The 12044-nt window shown below is 38.0% G+C and overlaps 2 protein-coding genes and 2 long non-coding RNA genes across 4 annotated transcripts; 3 read left to right on the top strand and 1 right to left on the bottom strand.

The window, feature by feature from the left end:
• Positions 1-4554: 4554 nt before the first annotated feature.
• LOC111078066 lies at positions 4555-5088 on the bottom strand. Its single transcript, XM_022372607.2, has 2 exons — positions 4872-5088; positions 4555-4803 (listed from the first exon to the last, which is right to left on the bottom strand). Exons 1-2 carry the CDS (start codon positions 4922-4924, stop codon positions 4569-4571), a joined length of 288 nt encoding a protein of 95 aa, XP_022228299.1. The 5' UTR covers positions 4925-5088; the 3' UTR covers positions 4555-4568.
• A 974-nt stretch (positions 5089-6062) lies between these two features.
• LOC111078057 lies at positions 6063-6772 on the top strand. Its single transcript, XM_022372597.2, has one exon. It carries the CDS (start codon positions 6095-6097, stop codon positions 6521-6523), a length of 429 nt encoding a protein of 142 aa, XP_022228289.2. The 5' UTR covers positions 6063-6094; the 3' UTR covers positions 6524-6772.
• A 3630-nt stretch (positions 6773-10402) lies between these two features.
• LOC111078076 lies at positions 10403-10750 on the top strand. Its single transcript, XR_005967999.1, has 3 exons — positions 10403-10449; positions 10541-10634; positions 10703-10750. It is a non-coding gene; the product is annotated as an uncharacterized LOC111078076 (long non-coding RNA).
• Positions 10751-10768: 18 nt separating this feature from the next.
• LOC121404445 lies at positions 10769-11297 on the top strand. Its single transcript, XR_005967998.1, has 2 exons — positions 10769-11144; positions 11195-11297. It is a non-coding gene; the product is annotated as an uncharacterized LOC121404445 (long non-coding RNA).
• The last annotated feature ends 747 nt before the right edge of the window (positions 11298-12044 follow it).

Here is a 12044-nt window from a genome sequence, read left to right as displayed (position 1 = left end):
ATGCCAGACTTGAAACCGAATTTTAAAGCTATTTAGACTTTAAGATACCCAGTGGGTAGATAACTTATCATCTTAGTCTTAGGTCAACTGTCAGTAAATCTCAAGTAAAAGCTAATACAATCGAAGGAGCACTAAGGGGAACGCCACCCTGATTATTACCAATATCAAGATATTAATAATATTAATTAATAATATTCACACATTCTCCTCCAAGTTCGATCTGCCCAACAGAACCTCTATATCTTCGAAATGGTAAATAACACAACCTATAATATCCAGCACTTTGATACTGACAAATTTGTAGGGAAGTATACGATTGTGATAGGAGAAAATCCTCTTGGGTGTTTCTCTTCCAGAGGAAAGCGAAATTGTTAACAAGAATTAACCTCGCCAATCGCCAGAGTAATAATGTACGTTTTGGGATGTAATTGTGGTCTCGAAGAGGCACCACCCCTTCATCCCCGCAGCAATTGCATTAATAATGTTGCAGGACCCAGGGCCGGGCCCATAACCAGGCTACACCAGTCACCAGACAGCGGCTGGCATACTTTTCGGGTTGCAGAATGCAATATTTGGAAATATAATTATGCCAGTGACTGTGTGTCTCTCTGAGTCTCTCTCTCTCACTCACTCTCTGGGTCCTGTATTAACCCAAAGGCAATGAAATATACGATTCCATATGCAAGGGTACCCGTGTGAGTGCGTTTGCCATTATATTGCATAATTTATGTGCGCATTTAATTAAATTCCAGCCTTGGCACTGGTTTTTCTCACTGATGACCCAAATACCCGTCCCACAGACATACAGTCACGTTTAATGCCTGCTTAATTTAATATACTTACAGTCAAAAAGTAAAACATTAACTGTCAAAATAGTTTAAAATTAATTTCAAACTTCATGTTCAATTTGTCACCACACAACCGAAGAATTTTTTTAAATTTCCCCAAAATGTTGCAGATTTATTTATTTGAGTTTTTTTTTTATTTGCGGTAATGGTTCAACCAATACGAGTAATGTGCACAAAGTTAATTACGTTTAATGGGCATTAGAGAGTAAGCCGATTGTGGAGGATTTGAAGTGCAAATGCAAATGAAATTTATAATTTAATAAAAAACATATGGCTGCAATTAGTCTGCATAGATGTACGATCTGGAAATATGTGTTTCAATTAAATTCGTGAAAAATTAAATTACAGTAATTTGACCAAATTCCGCCAACACAAAGTTGCTGCTGCATTTTGTGGACTCTAATATTGCTGTTAAGGACTTCAATTGGTTTGTTTTTTCATATATTGTGAGAACTTTAATCAACTCCATTGAACACGTTGCATCGGCTGTATCGAACAACACTTTGTGTAGAAATAGCTTTGCTCTTTTATCTATCAGTTAAGAAACCAGTAGAGACCAGGGATATGTACAAATCTGAAATTCAAAGTATTTGCATATCTAAGCAGGTCCCTAAATTTACTTAAATGCAAGTTGAACCCTAACGACTTTTTATTTAATATTCAAATTAAAGAGCAATGCTAATTGCTCTGATAAATTTTCTACAAGCAACCTAGCGTAATTACAAATATTATGTATAAACGTTTTAGAGGATTACACATATTGAAACCTGGATCATTGAATTTTGTGAAACGCTATTATCCCAAAACAAAAGCTGTGGGTGAAGCCGACTTAATAGATTATCCGCTTATTCGAGGAGTCAATGACTCGAACAATCAAGTCGATATATGCAAACAATAGATAAATTAGGTTTAGAAAAAACTAACATATAATAACATTTCCTAGTGTTCGTATGGATATGTATGTATGCACACATGTGTGTAAAATGTCAATTTAATTATCTTTAAAAGGCAACAAACACCATACAAAATTCAGCAATGCATACCACTAATTTGGCCACATTCTTCCGTATAATTGCTTATTTATTTGCAAATATTTACTAATAATTCATATTCTCTGGCACCCGCCACAGCCCCAAGGCAATTTAGATCCAATTTCGCCATTTCGTTAATTAAAATTTCAAACGACAAAATGAAAAAAAAGGAGTGAGAAATATAACCCCAAAACCACGTTTCTAACATGAAATTATTTATTTCCTTTAATTAAAATGATGCTGGAATTTATTTGGCCTAATTTATGAGATAAAACGCTAACCAAAACTATCCACTATTTAACGGAACCGGAAACTCACAAAAAGTTAATGAAATAAATAACATTTTGATGCATTGACTAATACTAATGAGGGAGACAAGTGACCGATCGAAGCTGCACACATTTTGCATCAACATTAAATCAAATTTATAAATAATGAGTAAACTGGAGAGTGAGATATGACTCTGACATATTGCCCTGCATGTGACTTAATGTCCTTCACAGACACTCGGATAGGATTGGATAGAATGGAATGCGATGGAATGGCATGGCATTGGATGACATGGCAAATGAGACTACAAGTAACCGGCAGGGAAATTAGTTACGGTGTCGCACAACGACAAGAGCCAGGCACATCCTCACTGCCGGTCCGCATGTGAGTGACTTAGTGCCTGCTTGATCTATCATCATTAGTTGAACATGTCACAGCAGACACTTGGCCCAATTGATTTAGTGTCATGGCATTGAGCTCAACAGTTCACTCGGACACAAGGAGACTCGTCTCCTCCTCTGTTTGGCAGCTAATATCCCCTAAGTAGTTGGCCAACATTCCTCGTTGACACACAGTCCAAAAACCGATGACACACAGACATCAATGATGTCTGGATTTCAAACACTTGTTAATATGGGGTTTGTCTCCAAGTTTAATTAACTTGAGAGCCGTGAACTGTGTTTAAATTAGATGGTGATACCGAAAATACGTACAAATACGTGGAAATAATCCCTGTAACTGCTTAAAAAAGATTGAGATTAATTTAATTTCATGAATGAGCTGAGGAATGACAAAAGTTTAAATAATCTTTAAGCAATTGACTGTTAAAAAATGATAAATTTGTTTGAAAATTCTTTAGAACTGCGCCTAAGTATACCGACCGAAGTAAATTAAGATGATATAATGTTTCAGCAGACCTCTGAATATTCATAGCTCTGACGGCCATCCTCTTCGGCCACTTGAAAGTTTACTTTGCCAGCAGTTTGTTAAAAAAAAGCACCCAAAAAAAACATAAAAAGTGGCACAGGCAAATTATAATCTCCCATCGCGTAATTCGTACAAATGCAAGTCTCATTAATTTTGGGCAAGTTGCAGTTTTAAATTTAGTGCTTGCCGCAGTCCGGCCCCCAGTTAATTAACACCTGAACGTTGCACGGCACCACCCGTTTTGGTGGTTGTCGTTTGGCGGCACCCTACGGGCCTGGAAACAGAAACCACTTCAGTCACACTTTTGTGCTCGGCAGCCGTGTGCACTGACGCAAAGCGGAAGTGGCACTTTTCACGAGCTGAAGCCCAACCTGAAGCTGGAGCTGATGCGGATGCTAAAGCTGGATGTGGCTGTGGCACCGTAGCCGAAGCTACTACTGCTGCTGCTGCTACTGCCACCAGCAGGCGTATCGAAAACCGAAACTTTTGATGGAAAAAGTTTGCAACAACAAACGCATGGCCCCCGTCCAGAAGCAGGGGAAAGTCCTGTGGCACCAGCCCCTTTAAACCATCAAGTAAGTCGCTATAATTCTCGCGCACCGCCTCATGAATTTTGATTCTTTTCTTTTGTATTTTTTTGTATTTTGTATGGCATTCTTCTATCCTTCTATCGCTTTCACTTTAAGCCGCGTCTTAGATTTGAATAATGAGCACCGGGCCAAGGTGAACAAAATGGGCCTCAATTGTGTGAGGCTTAGAGATTTATGGGTGTGTTTGCAAGACAGATTAGGTCGACCGATAGAATCTTTACCCAAAAACCACAAAAAAAAGCGAAAGGAATTTGTAAAATGCTCTAGCTGTCCGATAAAGAGTCGCATAGGGAATGCGATAAATAAATTGCAAGAGAATGAGAATAAAAAAATTCGTTAGTGCAAAGTCTTAGAACAGATGCATCATTTCCATAAAATGATCGAATTTGTTGTTGCAACTCTCGTAATGGGCACAATATCCAGAAAAAAGTACAATCAAATTGGCTTCAAAAGATTTGCCTAATTGCTGAACAGAAAGCCATCCAAAGCCACTCCTCAGCTTGTGTTACTCGCCTCCCTCTTCCGTATAGTTCGTTTCAGTTGAGTTCGTGGTGCATCAAATAAAAGTTCTGCCAACAAAACAGCAGAGACACTGAAAATGCAACAGAGGCAAGTTCTGCTTTGCCTTTTATTCTGCTGATGCGGCATTACGAGTGCGGGAATCTTGGGGAGTCGCTGCCTGCCACTGCTGTTGCATGCTGATGACTTTGTCAACAACTTAAATTCTTTGGCTGCCATAAAAAAGAACAAAGTTGTAATCCATTTAGGGTCTGCGGAGGTCGGAGATCACAAAAGCAGCTTCTGGTTTTCTTTGATGTTAAGCAAGTTGGCCTATTTAAGCTCAATTTTAAGCTCATGTTGCTCCTTGAACTAATTGTTGAATGTTTGTCAAATCTTTCGCTTTAATTCTTTCGTTTGTATATAAATATTAACACCAATAGCACAATCATGCATAGATTATAAAATAGGCAAATTCCCACAGTGTTCCAATTGTGCAAAAATCTATAAGATCGTGGCTCGTCCTCAACAATATCCATCTCTGCAGGTATTTGCTCTTCATTTGATACATTTTCAGGTTCATCTATCTGAATAATGTGAAGATAACTCTCTCCATCTAACAATATTTCCTTGTCGTCACTAGAAAGAATACACAATTTCGAAATATATTTTTCACAGCTCGAAGACGTTTGGAAAATGAATATTACCGCATTGTTTTCTGAATTCGTTCTGACCTTTGCAGCTTCAAAGCACTCAACATACTGGGAAACAAGTTCAACGGGAGTGCTTCAATCCCGCGCAATATTCTCAGCACTTGAGTTCCAAGAAAACAAATCCAGCTGGATTTCTACACTGCAACATAAACATATACGATTGCGGGCAGAGGATACAAAGTGCTTATGACAATGTAGAGCAAAGCTTCTCGGCATCGTAGCACCATGTCCACGTGCCGACTAAGATTTGGGAATTTTTCCTTTCAAACACAATTTACTTCATGATCTAACTTCCATATCCATATTCGTTCAGAAGTTATTTACTTAGCAAACTAAAATGGCCGAAGGCCCCACTGTGCGTCGGTGAAAAACGTATCGTGCAACAGCAACTTAAGTATTGGCAGAGAGAACTAAAGAGAGTGACAAAGCTTTAGAAAACTGAAAAGTCGTTCTCTTAAGTCGAAATATATATCGGATGCTTATATTATATATGTAGCTGCCAAATAAATTGTTTGGTACATTTTTTTTAATTTTTCCTTAAATACTTTGCCATAAAATAAAACCCCAGATAAAAATGGTCCCAATGAAATATACATATTTAAGTCGGATATAGCTGACAAAGGAACAATCGGTCAAGAAATCTGTTGTTTTAAGAAAATATTTCTTGGACTTGAATCCGTTCTGCTACCCGTCGAAATGAAGATATTATGTCGATTAAACAATAACACATGGCATTGCAACGCCATGAATGGGACAAAGAGCTCAAAATAAACACCACAACTTTGTTTGCAAAAGCAAAACATATGTATGGTTAGCACAAACAGAAATTATCACTGGGCAAATATCACAAAATTTTAAGAGAATTCCTTTTGTCAAAGGGAGCACAGAATCACACTCTGGAGAGTCTTGTCCATACCCAAGCATGATAAGCATTGATAAGATTCCATGCTCCAGGAGAGTTTTCTCTCTTTCATTATCTCTCGCTCTCTATTTTTTCTTTGGGAGTTCTGCAGTTCGCTTGTTCTCGGGAATCTTGCGAGAATACGAGTATCTTATCTGACTCACAGAACGACATAAAAAGATTGTCAGCTCTGGCTGTTTCTCTGTTTCTCTGTTTTTCTGTTTGCTTCGTTGTTGCCTCAATTAACACCTTTTGCAGTTGTGATAATGACGCAGCCGACAACTGCTTGGGCTCTGATGATTGGTAATCAACTAAAATGGAAACAGATATAGAAATAAACGCTCTTTCACGCTCCCGAAGCCGCCAGTTGCCAGTAGTTGAGCGGCGGACGCGTTTCGTAATGGACACGGACAAGATAAAAGCGAGGGAAGGCACCATTGGCACCGGCATGGCCCACGATGAGATCGACTTTACCAGCGGGTACGAGACCCAGTATCGAAAGGAGTACAGTCCACTAAAGCCGATATATGTCCCTCCTCCGGATAAAAAGCATGCCTGGTTTCGCAATTGGTCCACCCTCCTGCTGGTCCTCTTTCTGACCATCGTCTTCGCCTTTGGTACCGTTATACTGGTGGTTCAGGTCTTCACGGCCAGTCCCCTGCATGTCTTCATCATCGTTGCTGTCTATGTGGCCATTGCGGCGGTTATGATATTCCTAGAGGTTCAGTCCATCAAAGTGCGGTGATCCTACAATCGAAAATAACCACTAAAATTCCACTTCATTAGTACTTCATTGCTGTGACTAATTTGCTGAGTTATCATATAAAAATGTTGTGCTAATATCCCCGATTCGCTATCAAAATGCTCTTGGTTTATGTGTTGTGCAAATAAATGGAAAGCTTATAGAAAATTTAACCATTAATAACTTAAATACCCATGATATACAATAAGTATTAAATAAACAAATGTGCCCTTAAAAAACGTATTTAAATTTGTGTTTTATTAATTAAACTTTGCTCTGACTAGACAGTGGTTAATATATAACATTCACTGCTATCATTTAGTAGATTCGAAGTAAATCTAATCTTTGCAGCGCAAAAATCGACCTAGATAAAGTGTTTTTTCTGCTATCGAAGAGAGGCAAACCATAAACAGTGGAACACATGGAATGGCTGTCCATCAGCCAACAAGTGGCCAAGATATGTATGCATACACTCCAGGCATGTGTCTAATTAATTAATGTAATATCCCTCGCACAATGGACAATGAGCCATTTCCACATTAGTGATATGAGTTCCGTTATGAATGGATTATTTGGTTTCGGACATTAGCGACAGATTCAAATAGCTTCAAAGCTTAAACCACGAGTCTGGTTTCACTTTGAAAACATCTGTTCCCAGTGGAAACGTACTCGCAAATAATTTTGCTTATAAAACTTCAACTTTTCCCTTCAAAAAATATTCATTTCCTAAATTCCCTAGTAGATTTTATTTTTAAAAATTTGCTAAATATTTCCACTCGGGAAATTATTTCCAAATCACTTCGGTAATTGCTTTTCACATGCCACCAGTTATAAAACTCTCCTCGGATATTTTCCCTATTTTAACAACAATTTTCTCGCCTTGCAGCTGCAGCCTGTGCTCCTGTCATCTGGTTGGTAAAATTCTTGTTTAATAGCTGGAAATGTTACCAGCATTTGGATGGCATAAAAAATAGAACGACAAACTCATCCCGCACTTCCACATGCGATTCGCAGCTAAAAAACTGGACGCGTTGGCCCATTAAACTTTAATTTCCGTTGACAATGGGCGACAGTTTTTTTTTGTTGTTACCCGCTTCTTTGAGACGAGGGCAACAGCTGACTTACCTTAATTACTCACAGGATTCCTAGCCATGCTAATTATTTGCAGGGTGCACTATTTGTACCCCGAGTGTGGCCCGTCCGTGGCACTGTGAGGACAAGCAGAAGCCAGACGATGGCCAGACCTGGGGAACGGGAAACCTCGTGGCCAGCGCATTTAATTATAATGTCGAGGAGGGCGCTCGGCTTGAGCATTAATGCCATTTCCGGTCGCCGACAACCGACGACCATGTCGGGTCTCCGTCTCCTCCTCCTGGCTAGCTACACTTTTTTTGCATAGCAAAAACATTGCCTTTTGCTGCAATACGTACCCTTTAAATGGGGGAATTGTTGAAGTAGTCTATAAATCTACTTTAAACTCAGTTTTTCGAATTTTCTAACTAGTTTTAAGACACTTGTAATCTGGAACGAACATAATATTCTACAAATTCACTACACAAAAATATTTTCATGTAATAATGCCTATCATTGGTATCTTGGGTATCACTAAGTCCATCCCTAGCAGCACATACTATAATTTATATAGCTTAACACTCCCAGTCCGAAAGAGAAAGATGAAAAAGGCGATCTAATTAAGGTACTGCGGCAAGTCAAAGCCTTGTTTAAGCTAATTTTTTTGGACTGAAACATATAAATCGGGATTTGTGTGAATGAAATGCTCTCATTTTATTAAACAAACATTTTCGAGAATTGTGCGAGCTGCAACCGTTAGCCAAAGCATTGCAAGCACTGCAAAAATATTCAATATGCACATGACTTATTTTCCATTGATTTATTGCTCATATGCCTGCTGGCTCAATATTGCATATAAAAGGCATTTAAACAAAAGCTGTCTTGTATTTTATTTCATATTTATTTGTAAATTTTTCTCATTTTTTTATGACATTTTAAAATCTGGCCATGGTTGAATTTTGCATAGGCAAACGAATACATTTAATTTTATTCAGAATTTATACAAACTTCGAAACATTCAAATGAGAAAACTCGATGGCCAAACGAATGAAAGCCAACTGTGAAAATGTTACCAAAATGCATCCATAAGATTTACAGAGGAGAGGCCAAGACATCTGGCTATTGCCTGGGGAAATGTCTTGGAATTTGCTTAAGTAAATCTAACTTGGACGCTTTTCATTAGCCCACTCAGCAAGAGCCGAGAAAATACTACCAAGAAAAGCAAAACTCAACAAACTACAAGGGAAGGATAGCAAAAATATATAAAATAAAATCTCCCATGCATGGGAGATGGTGGCCGCTTCAATGTGTTGTCCTATGGGAATCACGTAGAGTTCTCCAGTGAATAAAACACAAATAAGAACTGACACTCCTCAGAGAATCGCTTTAGTCGTATTAAATTTTGTGCAAAAATTTAATATGGTTTTGTTCGACCCAACAGTGTTATTGCAAGTGGCTTAAAATGCATTGCCATTTTATGTTAATTATTTATGTAAATTTTTCAAACTTAAGCGCTCTTATTTTAAATCCACACACAATTTATAATTCAATTACAAGAATACAAAGTGTAACCGCATGAATAAAACAAAAAAAAAGGTACTCACTTTAAATTAAAGCCGTCATTTTTTCCACACTTCAGTCACAAATAATTCAATTAAAAAGTCTTTAAAGAACTATTGTTCAATGGCGAATATTCTACTGAATGTTCAAGTAGAGTCAGGGGCTGCTCAACGAGTGTTCCCAAGCCATTTTACCAGCCCCAACCCCATTTGAATATTCAATTAAGTCTAACTGCCAATTCTGTGATAAGCTCCCGCTCCAAAACCTCTCCAACCCGGAACAAAGGCAATTTCTTTTGGGCCTGGGTGAATAGCCTTGGAACATGGCCTACTGGCAATAATTTCTGTTAGAACCATAAAGGATGACACTTTCCAGCATTAAGCGAGGATCAACATCAACAGCATAAACCACACTGCAAATGTTACACCACTTGAACGAAAATAAAAGCTGTTTTGGCACCCGGTGGAAATCGACTAATTTCTCCAGGCGGTAAAGAAAATATGGAATATAATGTGTTATCTTTCACAGCATTTAAACAATTTATTAAATCTAAAAAAAGTATCGGTGGCCCTTTACTATTCCTGTAACCACAATTAAATCAAGTAAAATTGTATATATTGTACAAAGATTAACTCTACGAATATTCGGTAGAGTAACAAGCATGTCAAAGCATTTTTGTGACATCTTTTATTTATTTTATAACCAACAAAGGCCAAAAAGTCGAGAGAACGCAAACAGCATGCATAAATTACCGCAAAGAGACTTGAAAGACCAAAGTCCTCGACGCCGGACTCCTGGACTGGACCTGATCCTGGTCCTTGTCCTGCTCCTGTTCGTGCTCCTCCATTGCAGTGCGAAAAATGTGTTGAAATATTAAAAAAGTGGCCAAAGCGAAAACTGTGGCCAAATGCAGATGAGCAGGCACAAAATTCTCTTCTACTTTCAACTATTTGGACACTTTCTCTGCCTTTTTTTTTGTGTGTGTTTTTTTTTTTTGGTATTTGTAGAATGCTAAAAAGGCCACTTTAGTTTTAACCACAAAGTTTGCTTCTGTATGTGTTGTCGACCTCGTTGCACTTTTTGGGAGGCTTGGAAGCCAGGGGGCATCGGTCTTTCATGTCATTTAACTATGTTTCAGCCAGGACAATTGTGCTCAGGTTTGGTCCGAGTCCTAGTCCATGTCCATGTGCCGGCCCCAGTCCCTTCCAATCCGATTTAACTTAGGTCCTCAGTCAGCCAGGCGTTGATTGCCAGGCATTTAAAGTGTTTTCAATGTAAATCTATGTAAATACATTCTGGTAAATAAAAGAGCAACTCCATGGGTCCATGGGCCGGAATGGAAACTTTCGACTGGATAAATTGTATAGCCATATTTATTTGTTTTGCTAGCTCAATGCACGTTCCCAATGGGAGTACACCCATGTCCCCATGTGTGCACTCTTCAGATGATTCCTAAGACCTTAAGCCAGTCGCCCTTTAAGCCGTATTTATGCACTGTTTTCGGTCTATGTTTTGCTTTCATTTTCCTTTTCTTTGTTTATACCCTTGCAGGGGATATTGTGATTTTGATGCTTGTACCACCACGAAAGATTAATGTCCCCTTTGTCCCCTTTCTGAATTTTCTATTGTCCGCAGGCAGTTAGATCTGCCATAGGAATCATGAGCCAGTGAGAACTTAGCTTACAGTTCAACAAAAGTTGGCTTTGGAATAAGTGTACATTCGTCCCAGAATATAAACATTTTTGGAACAGAACTGATAGTCAATATGGCATCATCTAAAAAGTGCAAGAAACAAACAAAATATAATAAGAATTTAAAACAATACTCGAGTAAAACGCAAAAAATTCTCGGTTTGAGCAAAAATGGCTTTTGGAACTTCCTGCGGAACTACAGAAAGAGGCATTCCAGGCTGACGCCAGGAGCTACGATCCGACATGGAGCCAGGGATTGGTGTGCACTTACAAGAAAACAGAAGGAAAAATATTACAATATGGTATGCAGAACTATCACTAAAAATAAAATTATTTCAATAATATCTAACAGGAACGGGCCTCATCTGCAAGCACTCTTGCATTACTAAACTTTTTGTGTATTTTAAATTAATGTACATTCAATAATATTAAACTTTCCTCTTGTGTATTTTAAATTAATGTATATTTAATAATATTAAACTTTCTTCATCTGGATATAACCTGCATCCGCTTACTTCTCATGTAAGTTCTTTTGCAAGTGTATCTAAAGCATCGACCACCGAAAATAAATTTCCTTTCCTATTTGGTCTGTTTTGGTTTCATCTCGAGTTTTCCCATTATTTTTCTGTGTGTGTTTCATTCTCCATTCTTGCTTTGAAAACCTTGAAACGTTCGCATTGATTTGTGTGTTCCTTGCGTTTGATTGTTGAACATTTGTTTTATATTTTATTTTTTTTTTATTTTTTTGTGTGTAGCACTTGCATTTAATTGTATGAAAATTAATTTGACATTTAATAGCTATACTGCTGTTGCATGCCTGATGATTTCTTTTTATATTTATTAAGTATTCATTGTTTTTTATATGTTTGCCTGCTGCAAACAAATGGCCGGCGCATATTTTATATATTGTTTGCACTGTCACGTGTCGCCTACCAATGATGCCTTCTGCATATTATAATTATGAATTGTCCAAATAAATCAGACGAGTAGCGACCTGTTAATGTGTTGATAATTGCCGGCCAAGTGCTGTTCAATGTGTTTATGTCTTGTTATAGAGGTATACATTTGGTATTCGTATATTGAAAGGGTATATTGTGTGTTTACAGATCTCTGCATTTGCACCTTTTATAGGATCAGCTTTACATTAAGAATAAAAAAATCGATATCCTTTGTAACAGGAAGACATAGCAAACAATCCGCTC

The sequence above is a fragment of the Drosophila obscura genome, unplaced genomic scaffold (assembly GCF_018151105.1).
Source record: "Drosophila obscura isolate BZ-5 IFL unplaced genomic scaffold, ASM1815110v1 contig_200, whole genome shotgun sequence".
Lineage (NCBI taxonomy): Eukaryota > Metazoa > Arthropoda > Insecta > Diptera > Drosophilidae > Drosophila > Drosophila obscura.
Note: the sequence above shows the minus strand (reverse complement) of the source record. Positions and strands in the feature narration are given on the sequence as shown.